General features: G+C 39.4%; 1 protein-coding gene across 1 annotated transcript in view; it reads right to left on the bottom strand.

Annotated features, from left to right (window-relative positions):
• ADGRV1 (adhesion G protein-coupled receptor V1) overlaps positions 1 to 19,508 on the bottom strand; it is a 602,359-nt gene that overhangs the window by 336,054 nt on the left and 246,797 nt on the right. The window contains exons 73-76 of the mRNA XM_003261601.2: positions 18,734 to 18,869; positions 15,142 to 16,247; positions 4,581 to 4,698; positions 3,537 to 3,708 (exon numbers count right to left, since the gene is read on the bottom strand). Of these exons, the coding sequence (XP_003261649.2) occupies positions 3,537 to 3,708; positions 4,581 to 4,698; positions 15,142 to 16,247; positions 18,734 to 18,869 (1,532 nt within the window). The remainder of the gene's footprint in view (positions 1 to 3,536; positions 3,709 to 4,580; positions 4,699 to 15,141; positions 16,248 to 18,733; positions 18,870 to 19,508) is intronic.

Genomic DNA, 19,508 nt, shown 5'->3' with positions numbered 1-19,508 from the left:
ATATTTTTGAAAATATTTGCAACAAATATTTAAACACTGGATTTAAACAGATTTTGTGGTTAAGAGCATGCTTCCTAAGTTAATTATTACCTTATACATTTCACTAATATAGAATCATAAGATAAATAATCAGGAAAAGGGGAAATGGACTGAAATGCAAGAGATGAGTTCTAATCTTGGCCCAGTAATTGAATTGGGAAAGTTACTTAAATTCTTCATAATTCAAAAGTGAAAGTATTGAAAAACTGTAGATATGATAATCTGAGATAGGACAGAGTCAAAAAACTTTGAGTGCCAATAGACTGGATTGAGGTGAGGGACACTGCCATTAATGAGTGGTGTAATTCTGTGGATGCATTTGTTGTGTCTGCAATATCTGTAACTCTTCTACCACTTGTGTTGATGTAGTTATTACTCAAGTCATTGCATTCCGTCAGGCTCCATCTCCATCCATTCTGAATAATTGCAATACTCACCATCTCTTATGAAGGGCCAACTCTGCCAAGAGCTGTGCTAAGAACTTCTCCTTCATTATTTTCTTCACCTGCCTCACAGCCCTATTATTAATCCTGTTAAACCGGGGGGCTCAGGAAGGCTAAGCAACCTGTCCAATGTCACCCAGCTAATTGGTAGAAGAGTTAATATTTGAACCAAAGTCTTCCATTATCCCTAACTCTTATACTTCCATTAACCCTAACTCTTATACTGACTCCAGTGAGTCCAAGAATAAGTTCAGGGTAACTGACGTCTTTCCTTTGACAAAAAATGAAGAAGATGGTGCTTAGGTCAAAAGTCTAGCAATAATTGGGTGGCTCTACTAGGACCTCCAAATAATTTCTCAAAGCCCACTACAGAAGAATATTGTCACAGAACATGTGTTGTGTGTATCATTAGGTTTCAGTTTATCTGACATAAAAACAATTTGAACTGGATGAGTAATAAGTTCCCTTCTACTCATAAAATGTAAAATGTTAAAATGTGTATCAAAAGTTCATAGTACTTTTTGAAAAACACTTTTTCATTTTCATGAGAAAATAATCATCTTTCATCTTCTCTCTTTTTAAATTCCCTCTTAATGAAACTAGAATGTATATTAACCTTGCTTGTACCTTGCCTTTTAACAGGTGAAAAGATAATGAGGGAAAAAATGTCTTGAAGATTAGCTGCTTCTCAGAATGTAGAAGAAAACTCTATGATTTGAATATCATATGTGAAAGAGAAAGAAGAGGTGTGATTAATTTTTTTCTCTTACCTAACTGAAACTATTTGATGATGGGCTCAGTAGCATTTCTCTAGTTAGGAAAACGAATATATACAGTTAGCATCCCATGCATTGCATACAACATTCTCTTACCCTTAGTTATATATTCTTCCACAAGGAGGGCAAGCTCAGAGGAAGCAGTCTTCCCTAACCCCATCTATATTTAACTTTCCTATTTCTCTTTATTCAGCTTGCCCAAGCCCACTCCTGATGGCTCTTCTCCTCTCTCTTCTTAGAATTACAAGGTTAACATCTACTGTACGAGACAGATGTTTAAAGTCTAATGAGATCGTATCAGTATTCTAATTCACCAAAAATCTTATTTGAGATAAAATGCAGAATATAATTTTTAGTAATTCATGCAAGCAAAACATATTTATGGAGAATGTAAAACCGTATTCTAATTTCTGAACAGCTAACAGTCTTACAGTCTATATAAACTATGCATAAGTTGTAACACTGCATATAACAGATAACTTCCATAAGAAAAGTACAGATAATGTTTCATAAATTTAGAGAATCAATTCCAACTAGAGGTTTCATGGGAGGCATCATGGAGAAAGTGGTATTTTGATTAAGAGAAAGCTATAGTTAAGAAATATGGAGGCTGAGCACAGTGACTCATGCCTATAATCCCAGCATTTTGGGAGGTCAAGGTGGGTGGACTGCTTGAGGCTAGAAGTTCGAGATTAGCCAGGCCAACAGGGTGAAACCCCTTCTCTACTAAAAATACAAAAATTAGCCGGGCATGGTGGTGTGCACCTATAATCCCGGCTACTCAGGAGGCTGAGGCATGAGAATCACTTGAACTCAGGAGGTGGAGGTTGCAGTGAGCTGAGATTGCAGCACTGCACTGCAGCCTGGGCAACACAGCAAGACTCCATCTCAAAAAAGAAAAAAAAAGAAATATGGGGTTGAGAGGGTTGATGGAAGCATAAAAATATTTGGAAGAAATGCATGAAGAGGGGTTTAAATGTTTTCAAGTAGAATACAGTAAGTCTTCACTTAACCATGACAGTTTCTTGGAAACAGTAACTTTAAATGAAAGGACATACTGTGTGTATTAGGAACTCAACTGTTGTTTATATCAATTAGTCTATGGTAAAATTGGTTTCATTGTACAGCACATTGTTTCACATAAGGTTGCAGTTTCCAAGAGCCTACTGAGGACCTGAAGCGAGGACATACTATATGAGCAAATGTCTTGATATTTGATCAAGTATTGAGTACTTAAATGTTGAAATTTCAGTTCCTCATTGTCAGTGTTACAGAAAGTTTTAGTAGCTGATGATAACTCAACTCAAGAAAAGCAAAAAAAACAATGATGTGATATGTTAAACTACGAAAAAAAGAGTGGGGATTCAAGGCCTTAAGGAAAATATATTTTCTAGTGCTACCACCACCAAGGTGGCCACAACAGCAACACATTTGCCTGCATCAACTTTCCTATATAGCTCTAGTACATACATGTAGATCTCTAAAATCCTTTCTGATCAAAGAAATCAAGTCCTTTGACACTAGTTAATTGGCTTTCTTACATTAGGGAAAAAATCAAGGCAGCTCTAGAATACTTGTTATTGCTATAAAGCAAGTATGCTTCCAGATATTTTAAAAGTAATATTGAAAAGACAAAAGACCAGCTTAATAAGACTATCAGTGGACATGCCATGACTATTTGAATACCAAAAAGAAAATCACTTACTAAGTAATAAAAATTATTTGAATTTGCATTTATAGTGATACTGAAAGAAGAAATGTTATCATTATATAAGAAGATAGCATGCAAGATAAATGTGATTCTAACAGTATATACTTAATATTTTATTAATTTTAATGTGTAGAAGAGTTAGCATATCAAGACATATCTTTTATTAAGCATGTGTTCATTTATTAAGCAATGATAAACACCTTTTTCTTTGTATGTAAGTAGGAAGGGGTTAATAAAAAGAATTGTGAATAAGACATTTATTTCTAGAAAAGGAAAGAATTGTACCAAGAATACAAATAAAAGAAGAAGTTAAACCTACATGGTTGTTATTTTAGAATGGCAAGAAACAATAAAATAGAAAAATGACAAGTTTATTTACAAAATTCCATAATGTAATCAAGTCTGTCTAAAGTCTGTTGTCGGCAAAGAGATTTAGACATTATGGCTAAGAAAAACACAAAGAATCTCCATATCAACAATGTGTAAGTTTCAATAGTGGTTTTAAAATGATTAATTCTAAAGAAATATAATTAGAAGTTGACACTAGTGTGTCTCTTCATTTCTTACCTTCTCTGGTTTGAGTTCAATGCTGATAAAGCATTTTGTTTGACCCGTTGTACAGGTTGTGGTCCCTGACACAGACTGAAGTTCCTCCATCAGGTTTACCCCATCCTTTTGGAGCATGATGACTGTTTTGTTAAGTGTGACTCGCCAAAAGACCTTGACATCTTCAAAGGCCCTGTGAGCAAGAAACCCACCCAATGCCTTAACAGAGGGTGTCATCCCCATGTAATAGAGTTTATTATCACTGTGCCAAATGGTACCTCTTCATCCAAAGTATAGCACTTACTTTACCACTGATGATGCTGAAAATGACCAGTTTTCCTCACTACAGATAAGAGAATTAAGCCTCAGGGCTTATGTGGTTTTCTTTGACTACACTCCATTCAATAATGAATAAGTATCCTGATACTCTGTGTAAGGAATGTAAAAACAAATAATATTTTTCTATTATGTCCAAAAAATGTGAAAATGAGAATTATAGGGAGTTCCTAAAAGCAAGTAAATGTTCCTCATTTCTCTTTTAAAAAGAATTTTTCTAAAGAAACGACACTTCCACTCATAATGGTTGTTATTGTAAAACAGGGCAAAGGGAGACCTACATTCTCACAGATTATTTAGGCCCAAAATGGAACATGTAATATATACACATGGGCATGTGTGCATACAAAGCACATGTATGTGATGAGCATCCAAAGATGCTACTATACAGTTTTAAGTTGCAAACAAAGTTTTGGTACTCCAAGTTTTCCTCACAGGAAAATGGTATGTATGTAGAGTGAGCAGATAATAGGCAATATGATGAAGCGATGGCCTACCTATCTGATATTTGTATGGTACTTCATGAAGTATAAAATACTCAAGGTAACCCTAAGTTATGATCATAAATGAAATATCATGATCACATTAAGAAATAGAGCGTCTGAAGACATGCCAAATTCCACACTACTTCCTTCTATCTTACCCTGCCTCTACCATTGTATGAATTGAAATTAGATTTGTACAGACACACAGAATGTTATGTCTTCCGTATACTATATATACACATACCTGTTTGGCTGTCTTGTGACAATAAGGTGCAATCTTCTCATATCAGCTCCTTCCCTGAGTTCTAGTCCACTCTGGGACTCCTCACTGAATCCTATGATGCCATTGTGAAGATCACTCCCTGAAAAAAAGAATGGAGGGCTATAATATATTCAAGAATTATTTAAAAGACCTCCCATGCTCCACTAATCTTGCCAGCTCAGATGGTTTAAAAGTGAGAAATTCACAGGTGGTGAGGGGAGCTAGAGTTGTTAAAAGATCTTTATTAAAAATAAACTAAACTGTGATAACATCAAGGTGGCTGTTTGGGAATACAAGAAAAGAAATAAAACATCAAATCCCACTCTTTCCCCGACACACACATATTCATTTTCCTATTAAGATCCTACTTTACATTTGACAGTACTTGAAATTTTAGATATCTGTTTTAAGGCTATATATCCCCCAAAGAATGTAAGCCCTTCTAGAGCAACAACTTTTATTCACTACTGTATCCCCAGCTCCAAGAACAGAACTGAGCATATGGCAAGTGTTGAATAAATACTTGTCAAATAAATGAACTCTGTTCAACAGATTTACCTTCACATAAGAGGTTTGACTAAAAGACCATCTATGCTATCCATGAAGCTATTTGCCCCAGAACAAAACGGAAATATTAAGGAACTCCTGAGCATCTCTGGGTATCAGAAACTTTCCTAAGCAACACTTGAGATTACAGGTACCATTATACTAAAAAAGAAATGTTTAAACTGGAACAAAACTAGGGTTCATACTATACAGAAATCATCATTTCAAATCCTAGGCAGCAACTAAGCCAGCTTCTCAGACTAGAGAAATACCAGTGCATAGTTCTGACTGCTTTCTATTCTCCATGGCCCAGTTTTGCATTGATCCTAGAAGTAATGATCCTAAAGCAATCAGCCTCAAAAACCATGTGTATTAGTTCATTTTTATGCTGCTATAAAGATGCTACCTGAGACTAGGTAATTTATAAACAAAAGAGGTTTAATTGATTCACAGTTTTGCATGTCTGGGGAGGCCTCAGCAAACTTACAATCACGGTGGAAGGGGAAGCAAAGCACGTCATATATGGTGGCAGGAGACAAGACAGCAAAGGAAGTGCTATTTTTAAACCATCACATCTCCTGAGAACTCACTCACTATCACAAGAACAGCATGGGGGAAACTGCCCCCATGATCCAATCATCTCCCACCAGATCCCACCCTTGACACATGGGGATTTGAGGGATTACAATTGGAGATGAGAACTGAGTGGGGACACAGAGCCAAACCATATTATCATGTGTACCCATCACCCTGAAACCTGATTCCTGGCATTCTAAGGAGACAGAACTTCTGAAATTAGGGAGTAGGTTGGGTTAAGGAAACAGAAAACCACTGAACTGTCCTGATAGGGAAGAACTAGTAGTCATCAGCCCCCAGACCATTTCCCTGGTCTTAAAGTAAATGTGGAGCCCCTTTATTAGGGACATGCAAGTGATGGGCTACATTTGTCCTAGGGTCTCATGTGTGTTTTGTTTCAGACTGCCAATCCTCATCCTCACCAATTAATCACTACAATCACTTCGTAGCCTGGTATCAGAATCTGACATTGACTTTTTATCTTTGGCAGCAATTGTTTTCTTGTCACCTCAAGTGAGGATTTGGGCTCTTCAAGTAGATTACAAGACTATCAAAGCAGAACCCTCATTTCCTTTTCCACGGCAATAGCAACTAGCATGATTCTAATGAAAATAACACTTCCCTTGTCACATTTACAATAACAAATTTGATTTCAAATTTCTAGTAAAATAATTCCAGACTTGTAATGTGCCAATGATCAAAATCAAAACTAAATAAACTATTTTTTCCCTGACTTACTCAGAAAGTTTGTTCTAAAAGCTAAACATGAAAAGATTATAAAGGTAGGTGGATGCAGCAAAATTAATTATCCAGTTAAGTGAGAAATATTATTAAGAAAAAAATGTCAGGTTGGGTGGAGCCAAGATGGCCGAATAGGAACAGCTCCGGTCTACAGCTCCCAGCCTGAGCGACAGAGAAGACGGGTGATTTCTGCATTTCTGTTTGAGGTACCAGTTTCATCTCACTAGGCAGTGCCAAACAGTGGGTGCAGGACAGTCGGTGAAGTGCGCCGTGCGCGAGCCGAAGCAGGGCGAGGCATTGCCTCACTCGGGAAGCGCAAGGGGTCAGGAAGTTCCCTTTCCTAGTCAAAGAAAGGGGTAACAGATGGCACCTGGAATATCGGGTCAGTCCCACCCTAATACTGCGCTTTTCCAACGGGCCTGGAAAATGGCACACTAGGAGATTGTGTCCCGCACCTGGCTCAGAGGGTCCTATGCCCACGGAGTCTCACTGATTGCTAGGACAGCACTCTGAGATCAAGCTGCAAGGCGGCAGCGAGGCTGGGGGAGGGGCGCCCGCCATTGCCCAGGCTTGCTTAGGTAAACAAAGCAGCCAGGAAGCTCGAACTGGGTGGAGCCCACCACAGCTCAAGGAGGCCTGCCTGACTCTGTAGGCTTCACCTCTGGGGGCAGGGCACAGACAAACAAAAATTCAGCAGGAACCTCCACAGACTTAAATGTCCCTGTCTGACTGACAGCTTTGAAGAGAGTAGTGGTTCTCCTAGCACGCAGCTGGAGATCTGAGAACCCACAGACTGCCACCTAAAGTGGGTCCCTCACCCCTGAGCAGCCTAACTGGGAGGCACCCCCCCAGTAGGGACAGACTGACACCTCACTCGGCCGGGTACTCCTCTGAGACAAAACTTCCAGAGGAACTATCAGACAGCTGAATTTGTGGTCTCACAAAAATCCACTGTTCTGCAGCCACCGCTGCTGACACCCAGCCAAACAGGGTCTGGAGTGGACCTCTAGTAAACTCCAACAGACCTGCAGCTGAGGGTCCTGTCTGGTAGAAGGAAAACTAACAAACAGAAAGGACATCCACACCAAAAACCCATCTGTACCTCACCATCATCAAAGACCAAAAGTAGATAAAACCACAAAGATGGGGAAAAAACAGAGCAGAAAAACTGGAAACTCTAAAAAGCAGAGCACCTCTCCTCCTCCAAAGGAATGCAGTTCCTCGCCAGCAACGGAACAAAGCTGGATGGAGGATGACTTTGACGAGTTGAGAGAAGAAGGCTTCAGATGATCAAACTACTCTGAGCTACGGGAGGAAATTCAAAACAATAGCAAAGAAGTTAAAAACCGTGAAAAAAAATTAGAAGAATGGATAACTAGAATAACCAATGGAGAGAAGGGCTTAAAGGAGCTGATGGAGCTGAAAGCCAAGTTTCGAGAACTATGCGAAGATTGCAGAAGCCTCAGTAGCAGATGCGATCAACTGGAAGAAAGGGTATCGCTGATGGAAGATGAAATGAATGAAATGAAGCGAGAAGGGAAGTTTAGAGAAAAAAGAATAAAAAGAAATGAACAAAGCCTCCAAGAAATTTGGGACTATGTGAAAAGACCAAACCTACGTCTGATTGGTGTACCTGAAAATGACGGGGAGAATGGAACCAAGTTGGAAAACACTCTGCAAGATATTATCCAGGAGAACTTCCCCAATCTAGCAAGGCAGGCCAACATTCAGATTCAGGAAATACAGAGAACGCCACAAAGATACTCCTCGAGAAGAGCAACTCCAAGACACATAATTGTCACATTCACCAAAGTTGAAATGAAGGAAAAAATGTTAAGGGCAGCCAGAGAGAAAGGTCGGGTTACCCACAAAGGGAAGCCCATCAGACTAACAGCTGATCTCTCGGCAGAAACTCTACAAGCCAGAAGAGAGTGGGGGCCGATATTCAACATTCTTAAGAAAAGAATTTTAACCTAGAATTTCATATCCAGCCAAACTAAGCTTCATAAGTGAAGGAGAAATAAAATCCTTTACAGACAAGCAAACACTGAGTGATTTTGTCACCACCAGGCCTGCCCTAAAAGAGCTCCTGAAGGAAGCACTAAATATGGAAAGGAACAACCAGTACCAGCCACTGCAAAAACATGCCAAATTGTAAAGACCATCGAGGCTAGGATGAAACTGCATCAACTAATGAGCAAAATAAACAACTAACATCATAATGACAGGATCAGATTCACACATAACAATATTAACGTTAAATGTAAATGGGCTAACTGCTCCAATTAAAAGACACAGACTGGAAAACTAGATGAGGAGTCAGGACCCATCAGTGTGCTGTATTCAGGAAACCCATCTCACGTGCAGAGACACACATAGACTCAAAATAAAGGGATGGAGGAAGATCTATCAAGCAAATGGAAAACAAAAAAAGGCAGGGGTTGCAATCCTAGTCTCTGATAAAATAGACTTTAAACCAACAAAGATCAAAAGGGACAAAGATGGCCATTACATAATGGTAAAGGGATCAATTCAACAAGAAGAGCTAACTATCCTAAATATATATACACCCAACACAGGAGCACCCAGATTCATAAAGAAAGTCCTGAGTGACCTACAAAGGGACTTAAACTCCCACACAATAATAATGGGAGATTTTAACACCCCACTGTCAACATTAGACAGATCAACGAGACGGAAAGTTAACAAGGATATCCAGGAATTGAACTCAGCTCTGCACGAAGTGGACCTAATAGACATCTACAGAACTCTCCACCCCAAATCAACAGAATATACATTTTTTTCAGCACCACACCACACCTATTCCAAAATTGACCACATAGTTGGAAGTAAAGCTCTCCTCAGCAAATGTAAAAGAACAGAAATTATAACAAACTGTCTCTCAGACCACAGTGCAATCGAACTAGAACTCAGGATTAAGAAACTCACTCAAAATCGCTCAACTACATGGAAACTGAACAACCTGCTCCTGAATGACTACTGGGTACATAATGAAATGAAGGCAGAAATAAAGATGTTCTTTGAAACCAACGAGAACAAAGACACAACATACCAGAATCTCTGGGACACGTTCAAAGCAGTGTGTAGAGGGAAATTTATAGCACTAAATGCCCACAAGAGAAAGCAGGAAAGATCCAAAATTGACACCCTAACATCACAATTAAAAGAACTAGAAAAGCAAAAATAAACACATTCAAAAGCTAGCAGAAGGCTAGAAATAACTAAAATCAGGGCAAAACTGAAGGAAATAGAGACACAAAAAACCCTTCAAAAAATTAATGAATCCAGGAGCTGGTTTTTTGAAAAGATCAACAAAATTGATAGACCGCTAGCAAGACTAATAAAGAAGAAAAGAGAGAAGAATCAAATAGATGCAATAAAAAATGAAAAAGGGGATATCACCACCGATCCCACAGAAATACAATCTACCATCAGAGAATACTACAAACACCTCTATGCAAATAAACTAGAAAATCTAGAAGAAATGGATAAATTCCTTGAGAAATACACCCTCCCAAGACTAAACCAGGAAGAAGTTGAATCTCTGAATAGATCAATAACAGGTTCTGAAATTGTGGCAATAATCAATAGCTTACCAACCAAAAAGAGTCCAGGACCTGATGGATTCACAGCTGAATTCTACCAGAGGTACAAGGAGGAACTGGTACCATTCCTTCTGAAACTATTCCAATTGATAGAAAAAGAGGGAATCCTCCCTAACACATTTTATGAAGCCAGCATCGTCCTGATACCAAAGCCTGGCAGAGACATAACCAAAAAAGAGAATTTCAGACCAATATCCTTCATGAACATTGATGCAAAAATCCTCAATAAAATACTGGCAAAACGAATCCAGCAGCACATCAAAAAGCTTATCCACCATAATCAAGTGGGCTTCATCCCTGGGATGCAAGGCTGGTTCAACATACGCAAATCAATAAATGTAATCCAGCATATAAACAGAACCAAAGACAAAAACCACATGATTATCTCAATAGATGCAGAAAAGGCCTTTGACAAAATTCAACAACCTTCATGCTAAAAACTCTCAATAAATTAGGTATTGATGGAACGTATCTCAAAATAATAAGAGCTATCTATGACAAACCCACAGCCAATATCATACTGAATGGGCAAAAACTGGAAGCATTCCCTCTGAAAACTGGCACAAGACAGGGATGCCCTCTCTCACCACTCCTATTCAACATAGTGCTGGAAGCTCTGGTCAGAGCAATCAGGCAGGAGAAGGAAATAAAGGGTATTCAATTAGGAAACGAGGAAGTCAAATTGTCTCTTTTTGCAGATGACATGATTGTATATCTAGAAAACCCCATTGTCTCAGCCCAAAATCTCCTTAAGCTGATTAGCAACTTCAGCAAAGTCTCAGGATACAAAATCAATGTACAAAAATCACAAGCATTCTTGTACACCAATCACAGACAAACAGAGAGCCAAATCATGAGTGAACTCCCATTCACAATTGCTTCAAAGAGAATAAAATACCTAGGAATCCAACTTACAAGGGATGTGAAGGACCTCTTCAAGGAGAACTAAAAACCACTGCTCAATGAAATAAAAGAGGATACAAACAAATGGAAGAACATTCCATGCTCATGGGTTGGAAGAATCAATATTGTGAAAATGGCCATACTGCCCAAGGTAATTTATAGATTCAATGCCATCCCCATCAAGCTACCAATGACTTTCTTCACAGAATTGGAAAAAACTACTTTAAAGTTCATATGGAACCAAAAAAGAGCCTGCATCGCCAAGTCAATCCTAAGCCAAAAGAACAAAGCTGGAGGCATCACGCTACCTGACTTCAAACTATACTACAAGGCTACAGTAACCAAAACAGCATGGTACTGGTACCACAACAGAGACATAGATCAATGGAACAGAACAGAGCCCTCAGAAATGATGCCGCATATATACAACTATCTGATCTTTGACAAACCTGACAAAAACAAGCAACGGGGAAAGGATTCCCTATTTAATAAATGGTGCTGGGAAAACTGGCTAGCCATATGTGGAGAGCTGAAACTGGATCCCTTCCTTACACCTTATACAAAAATTAATTCAAGATGGATTAAAGACTTACATGTTAGACCTAAAACCATTAAAATACTACAAGAAAACCTAGGCAATACCATTCAGGACATAGGCATGGGCAAGGACTTCATGTCTAAAACACCAAAAGCAATGGCAACAAAAGCCAAAATTGACAAATGGGATCTAATTAAACTAAAGAGCTTCTGCACAGCAACAGAAACTACCATCAGAGTGAACAGGCAACCTACAGAATGGGAGAAAATTTTTGCAGCCTACTCATCTGACAAAGGGCTGATATCCAGAATCTACAATGAACTCAAACAAATTTACAAGAAAAAAACAACCCCATCAAAAAGTGGGCAAAGGACATGAACAGACACTTCTCAAAAGAAGACATTTATGCAGCCAAAAAACACATGAAGAAATGCTCATCATCACTGGCCATCAGAGAAATACAAATCAAAACCACAGTGAGATACCATCTCACACCAGTTAGAATGGCCATCATTAAAAAGTCAGGAAACAACAAGTGCTGGAGAGGATGTGGAGAAATAGGAACACTTTTACACTGTTGGTGGGACTGTAAACTAGTTCAACCATTGTGGAAGTCAGTGTGGTGATTCCTCAGGGATCTAGAACTAGAAATACCATTTGACCCAGCCATCCCATTACTGGGTATATACCCAAAGGATTATAAATCATGCTGCTATAAAGACAAATGCACACGTATGTTTATTGTGGCACTATTCACAATAGCAAAGAGTTGGAACCAACCCAAATGTCCAACAACGATAGACTGGATTAAGAAAATGTGGCACATATATACCATGGAATACTATGCAGCCATAAAAAATGATGATTTCATGTCCTTTGTAGGGACATGGATGAAACTGGTAAACATCATTCTCAGTAAACTATCGCAAGGACAAAAAACCAAACACCACATGTTCTCACTCATAGGTGGGAATTGAACAATGAGAACTCATGGACACAGGAAGGGGAACATCACACTCCGGGGACTGTTGTGGGGTTGGGGGAGGGGGGAGGGACAGCATTAGGAGATATACCTAATGCTAAATGACGAGTTAATGGGTGCAGGAAATCAACATGGCACATGGATACATATGTAACAAACCTGCACATTGTGCACATGTACCCTAAAACCTAAAGTATAATAATAACAATAAAAAAAAAGACTATGTTAAGAAGATGAAAAAAAAAAAAAAAGAAAAAAATGTCAGGTAGGGAAAAGATGAGGGCAACATTTGCAGGTAAAGGAACTTAAGGTATTATGACCATGTGAATGTGCCTGGTGGTGTAGTCAGGCCAATTACATCATATGATGTTAGCGGTAGCTATGGTAGGGTATCAGTCATTTGCCACAGGTGTGTGATGAGTGTGCCTCATGTAGGGAAGGTAAACATTACAGAATCTCACAGAGCTCAGCTGAGTTACCATTTGCCTGTTGAGTTAAAGCTAAGCTCAGAGCTGATGAAGGGATAGGCATTGGTAGGCTATATTGTCTGATAGAATAGGGAAGCACTTCCATTCCAGTTGGTACCTAACTTCTGTCCTGAGCCTTCAAAGAGCTCTCTGCCACTTCCCTAACCAGGACTACAAGACCTCCCCGTGATCCAGTAATTAATGGAGTATGGCTTAGAACAGCAAAGAACCTCCAGAAGCCATTTTAATGGGCCTGGCCGGTGCCAAACTAATTGTTAAGTTTTTTTACTATCAGCCCTGGTCACATTCAAATAACTGTAATAAAATATCTGTGTCATAGAATGAGAAGGAGGATGCTGACTACCAAATTAATTTTTTTCTTTTTTTTTTTTTAGACGGAGTCTCACTCTGTCACCCAGGCTGGAGTGCAGTGGCGTGATCTTGGCTCACTGCAAGCTCTGCCTCCCACGTTCCCACCATTCTCCTGCCTCAGCCTCCCGAGTAGCTAGGACTACAGGTGCCCGCCACCACGCCCAGCTAATTTTTTGTATTTTTTCAGTAGAGATGGGGTTTCACCGTGTTAGTCAGGATGGTCTTGATCTCCTGACCTAGTGATCCGCCCACCTCGGCCTCCCAAAGTGTTAGGATTACAGGCGTGAGCCACCACGCCCAGCTACCAAATTAATTTTAATAGAAATATATAGATGGCATTAAGCCAATTTGAATCAAAATCAGTAAATAACTTGTAGAATAGAATAAGAATTTATAATACACTTCATAAACTGTAGAAACCAAAATAAATCATACTAATCGATGTAAATTTGTAGGTTAACATACATGAGATAATGCTAAGCATATGAAAGGAAGTTAAAAGATTGCAAAATTATGACTGAATTAAAACTGAGTGGCTAAAATAAAATACGAACTCCAGGAAGCATCGAATCTCAAAAGTGTGTTCTGAGGTCTATTGCAGAGAATGGTGAATATAGTTAATATAGAGTACTGTACATTTCCAAGTTTCTAAGATAGTAAATTTGAAATACTCTCACTCTAAAAAATGTTAAGTACTTGAGGTAATATACATGTTAACTAGCTTGATTAAATTATTCTACACTGTATTTATAAATCATAACATCATTCCCTATACCCTCTAAATATGTATAAGTTGTCACTTTACAATAAAACATAAAAATGAAAAAAGAAAAGAATCATGAGATAGCCTGTCACTACTCTAATTCCTATAAGGTATTGACATGCTGATGTATTTCATTTAAAGAAATACAGTATGATTTCAGGCCGGGTGTAGTGGCTCACGCCTGTAATCCCAGCACTTTGGGAGGCTGAGGTGGGTGGATCACAAGGTCAGGAGTTCAAGACCAGCTGGCCAACATGATGAAACCCTGTCTCTACTAAAAATACAAAAAAAATTAGCCGGGCATGGTGGCAGGTGCCTGTAATCCCAGCTACTCGGGACGCTGAGTCAGAGAATTGCTTGAACCCAGGGGGCAGAGGTTGCAGTGAGCCACGATCATGCCATTGCACTCCAGCCTGGGCAACACAGCAAGACTGCATCTCAAAAAAAAATACAGTATGATTTCAGAGGTAAACTGCAAACTGTCATGAAAAGATTGACAAGATACATGAGAAACAAAAAAAAAATTGAAATTTTAAGCTATTGTAACATATATACACAACAGTATGATGGCTATATCAACTACATTGGGTCAAAAGCAAAACAAAAAGCAACAGTTTAAATCTTTTTGGTAACAGAAAAAAAAAAGAATTTCCTGCCAATGAGATCTTTGACTTTAGGATGGATTACTGAAAGTAGCTGGTAAATTTAGAATGAAGTTTCAAAACAGGATAGGCAATCATGTGTTTGGATGATTAAACGTTCTTTATATTGTGAGAGTATAGATTTATAGATTGTATTACTGACTCTGATCTCAGTGACATTTATAGTACATTAAATTATAGGGCCCTCAGAACAGCACATCATGAGTTCATGTCGTGGATCCATGCTACAGAAAAACAACACTTTAATGCATTCCTGTGAATAACTTCAGTACTTCATCTTCTTTCATTAAATTTAAGCTACATTCATCTTAATACAAATTATGTACCACAAAAGTACATTTTTATCTCCATCATTTCAAAGATATACCTGTAATAATAACCATGGCAAAAGCTGCAAATCCAGTGTCATCCTTCCCCTCCACAATCTGTGCTCCCCCTTGAGGGTTTGTGAGAAACACGTAGAAGAATTCCTGCCCCTCAGGCTCATCATCATCCAAAATTTGAACTGATACTTTACGTTCTCTTTCTCCATCTAGGAATACAAGGGTAAGAGTTTGTTCTTCAAAGTCTTCTTCTTCAACTGCCCATGTTAGGTTGGAAATCCCATAGATACCATGAAAGGGCAATGCATTTGGTTCCATCTGAGCATGTCTTTCACCAAAAGTTTTAACTGTTATGCTGACATTGCCAGTAAACCCACCAGTTCTTCGGATAAGAACCTCTGCAGTGTTGAATGTGCCATTCTTCATCCCCTCTTCAACATAAACAATGGATGGCCCAAGGCTGAATGTTCCATGAATGGAAACATTGGCAGTTACAGTGGCCACATCAGGCTTTTCAGATACAGCAGGTGTGCCATGAAGGGTGACAAGTTTCTCAGGAATGGCAGATACATCAGTTGCCTCAGTAACAATGGCAACCACGTTGGTTGGCTGCAGAATGGTAGTCGTCTTGCTTGTGCTGAGGTATGTGGTGGATTCAGTTTCTACAGGAATGAGAGTTGTGTCAACTGCTATAGCCACAGTTGTCATCGGGAAGGAAATATCCATTCCTGCCAGGTCATCATTATCCAATATTGTAATCACTGCAACACTGAAATCTAGATTCAGGCGTGGGCTCCAATTAACATCAAATTTTTGTAATCCCCTAATTTCTACTGAAGTAAGGTTAATGTAAAAAAATTCTTCTATCTCAGAAAGCTGATCATTAATAACGGTTATTTCAAAATCAACCTCAGTTTGGAATTTTTGAAAAAACAGTTCCCCATTCTGAACAGGCTCAAAATCTTCCAGTGGCTTGGCACTTCCTGCAGTGGTCTGATAAGAAACTTTAATAAGATCGCTATGGAACCCAAATAGTCTTTGTACATGTAATCTGATCATCTGTGTATCTTCTGACACTATGATATTTCTTGAACTAGTGGAAAATTGGAAGATGCCCATTGGTTCAATTTCAGCAACGATGAAACCTGATCTGGGAAAAAAATTAAATCATGAAGAAATTGATTTTAAAAAATAGGAATATGACTGCAGAGATTCATCATTCACATATTAAAAATGCTGCTCATGAGGGCAGCAACTTAACAATGACGTGCCATTTCAAATTCCATCAAACCCTATTTATTGATAAATAAGGGCACAAGAAATGTAAGAACAGGAGCTGCAAAAGCAGGGACAGGAACTAACAAGTCTGAGCTAAATGAAAAGCTTATAGGTCTCTGGTCTATTTCTCCATCATCCCAGAGCAGCTGTCTGAGGGATCTGAAAATCAGGCTCTCCCTTAGGATCAGTACAAGGGGAACAATATTACTACAATATTCTGGACCTCTGCCAGCTTTCTTATCTACCAAATAGAAATAGTTACTGGCACTAGCAGCAAAATCCTTGCTTTCTTCAGCTGCCAGTAATGGAACTAACCTCTCATGCAAATGTGGCTAAAACTTTATGTATGAATTAGGATAGACACCCATGATAGAATAATTTATCCTTAGTTTTTTTCCTATAGATTTTTGTTGTGAGTTAATAGCTATTATCAGGGGTTACAACTGCTGGCCTCTCGGCCTAATTCTGTCTACAGGTATATTTTCTTTTGCTAACAAGTTTTTGGTTTTAATATAAATTTAAATGCCTTTAGGGAGGATTCTTCAGGTCCCATCACTCTCTCTTGTCAAGCAGCTAGCACTCAGTACATAAAACAGTGGTTAATACCTCACACAGAGGCCATTCAGCCTGGGCTGAAATCATAGCCCCAACATGTATTAACTGTGTGCTTCTGGGTTTATCGCATAATCTATCTATGACTTTCGTCATCTATAAAATGAGACAAATAATATAATCTACTTTGTAAGGTTGCTGGGGAGAGTAAAGAGAGAGAGACAGTGTGTGTGTGTGTGTCTGTGTGTGTGTGTGAGATTTATGCCTGGCCTAGAGTAAGCACTGTAAGATTTATGCCTGGCCACGGTGGCTCACGCTTGTAATCCCAGCACTTTGGGAGGCCGAAGTGGGCAGATCACGAGGTCAGGAGATCAAGACCATCCTGGCTAACACAGTGAAACCCCAGCTCTACTAAAAACACAAAAAATTAGTAGGGTGTAGTGGCAGGTGCCTGTCGTCCCAGCTACTCGGGAGGCTGAGGCAGGAGAATGGTGTGAACCCGGGAGGCGGAGCTTGCAGTGAGCCTAGATAGCCTCACTGCAGTCCGGCCTGGACGAAAGAGCGAGTCTCCGTCTCAAAAAAAAAAAAAGATTTATGCCTGGCCTAGGGTAAGCCCTATAATACTACTTCTTGTTGTTGTTTTTGAGACGGAGTCTCACTCACTCTGTTGCCCAGGCTGGAGCGCTGTGGCGCGATCTCAGTTCATTGCAACCTCTGCCTCCTGGGCTCAAGCGATTCTCCTGCCTCAGCCTCCCAAGTAGCTGGGACTACAGGCACGCGCCATCACACCTGGCTGATGTTTTGTATTCTAAGTAGAGACGGGGTTTTGCCATGTTGGCCAGTCTTGTCTTGAATTCCTAACCTCAGGTGATCTGCCTGCTGTGGCCTCCCAAAGTGCTGGGATTACAGGTGTGAGCCACCACGCCTGGACAAGCACTATAATACTGTTAATAACTATTGTTGCTGTTAAAGCATTTGAATTTGTAACCCTAAAATATGTTCTCTGGATGAACATTTTAAAAATGGCATATGTATAATCTAAAGTCATATTTTATTTCCCCAATGGAGATCCCCCACACATAAACATGTACACAAACATACTTGAATACACTCTAGTTTTCATACCCCCAAATTTTCTTTATTTTCCAAGTAAACTGAAGAACAGAAAGATCAAGTAACTGTCTCAAAGTTACACAGTGAGTAAGTGGCAGAGCCAGGACTAAATCCCTAAGTCTGAATAGCAGGTCTGCCCTCTGCTGCTCTGGTTGAGTCTATCCCAGAAATAAGGAAAGTAAATTGCTTTTGGCAGGTACGTATTTATCTGTAAATATACTGTATTTGCAGAAAGAGTCATTATAGATACATAGTAAAATTCAATAAAATTAAATTAAAGTCAAAGGGCCACTGGTCCAAACAAGTAATATTATCACCCTACTGTGATGTCTTATTCTTACTTAATCTTATTCTCACTCTTAATCACTTGGGGCAATCAGGTATTTTCAGCTTCTCAGAAGATAGCTCCCTTTAACAAGAGGAGAACTGCCATCATGCCTTTTAGTGGAGATGGTACCCCAGCCCCCATTCTCAAGGTGGGGCATGAGGAACTCTCTTTAGGGCAAGCAGTGGGTTGTGGGGCTCCTGAGAGCCGCCTCCCTCTCCGGCATGCACGCCATGTGATGCTCTACAGTAAAACTATGTTTGTGTTTGCTTCAAGGAGAATAATCCTTGTGCCTTTTTCTGTTTTGATGGATGAATTCCAGATTATTCCTCAGAGAATTTCTTGGGTGAGAATGAGGTTGGTCTTACCGGAGTTGAGCTCCGCCAGGAGCGCTGCTCTGCACTCCTGATAGGTGAAGAACAAAGGCCTCTGGCCGACCAGGGCTGGGAAACGTCCACAGGAAAACTCCTTTCCTTTGTTCACCATGGGAAAATGAAAGGCTCCCTGAAAGAAAACATGAAAAGCAAAGTAGGGTATTATTTCTTATTTTAAATTGGGATTTTACTTTTAAAACTGTAGTAATGTATTTTCTTTTCCAAAATTCTATTATAGTTCACAAAAGGTAAAACATTTTTAAAAAGGGGTCGGGGAGAGGTAAACTTACAGGAGACCACACAAATCTTGCTTTTGGTCCCTGTTTACTTTTCTCCTTTACATCTTTTTCTTTCCCGGCTCAATGACAAAATCCAGTAATGAAAAGAGACTGGTGTTAGGCAAGCTTTAATATAGACTTAGTGTCAGGCTTTGATTTAAATTCTGGCCCCAGCATATTTTTAGGATACATATTGAAGTAGATTGGGGTGAAATATCATAATCTATGTATTTTACTTTAAAATGCTTCAGAAAAAATGTCACAAATATGGCAGACTGTAACAACTATTAAATCCAGTCAAGGCCAGGTGCAGTGGCTCACGCCTGTAATCCCAACACTTTGGGAGGCCGAGGAGGGCAGATCTTGAAGTCAGGAGTTTGAGACCAGCCTGGCCAACATGGTGAAACCCCATCTGTACAAAAAATACAAAAATTAGCCAGGCATGGTGGCACGAGCCTATAATCCCAGCTACTCAGGAGGCTGAGGCAGGA

Source organism: Nomascus leucogenys, chromosome 2 (assembly GCF_006542625.1).
Source record: "Nomascus leucogenys isolate Asia chromosome 2, Asia_NLE_v1, whole genome shotgun sequence".
NCBI classification, from domain to species: domain Eukaryota; kingdom Metazoa; phylum Chordata; class Mammalia; order Primates; family Hylobatidae; genus Nomascus; species Nomascus leucogenys.
The sequence above is the reverse complement of the archived record's forward strand: the minus strand, read 5'-3'. Positions and strand labels throughout refer to the sequence as shown.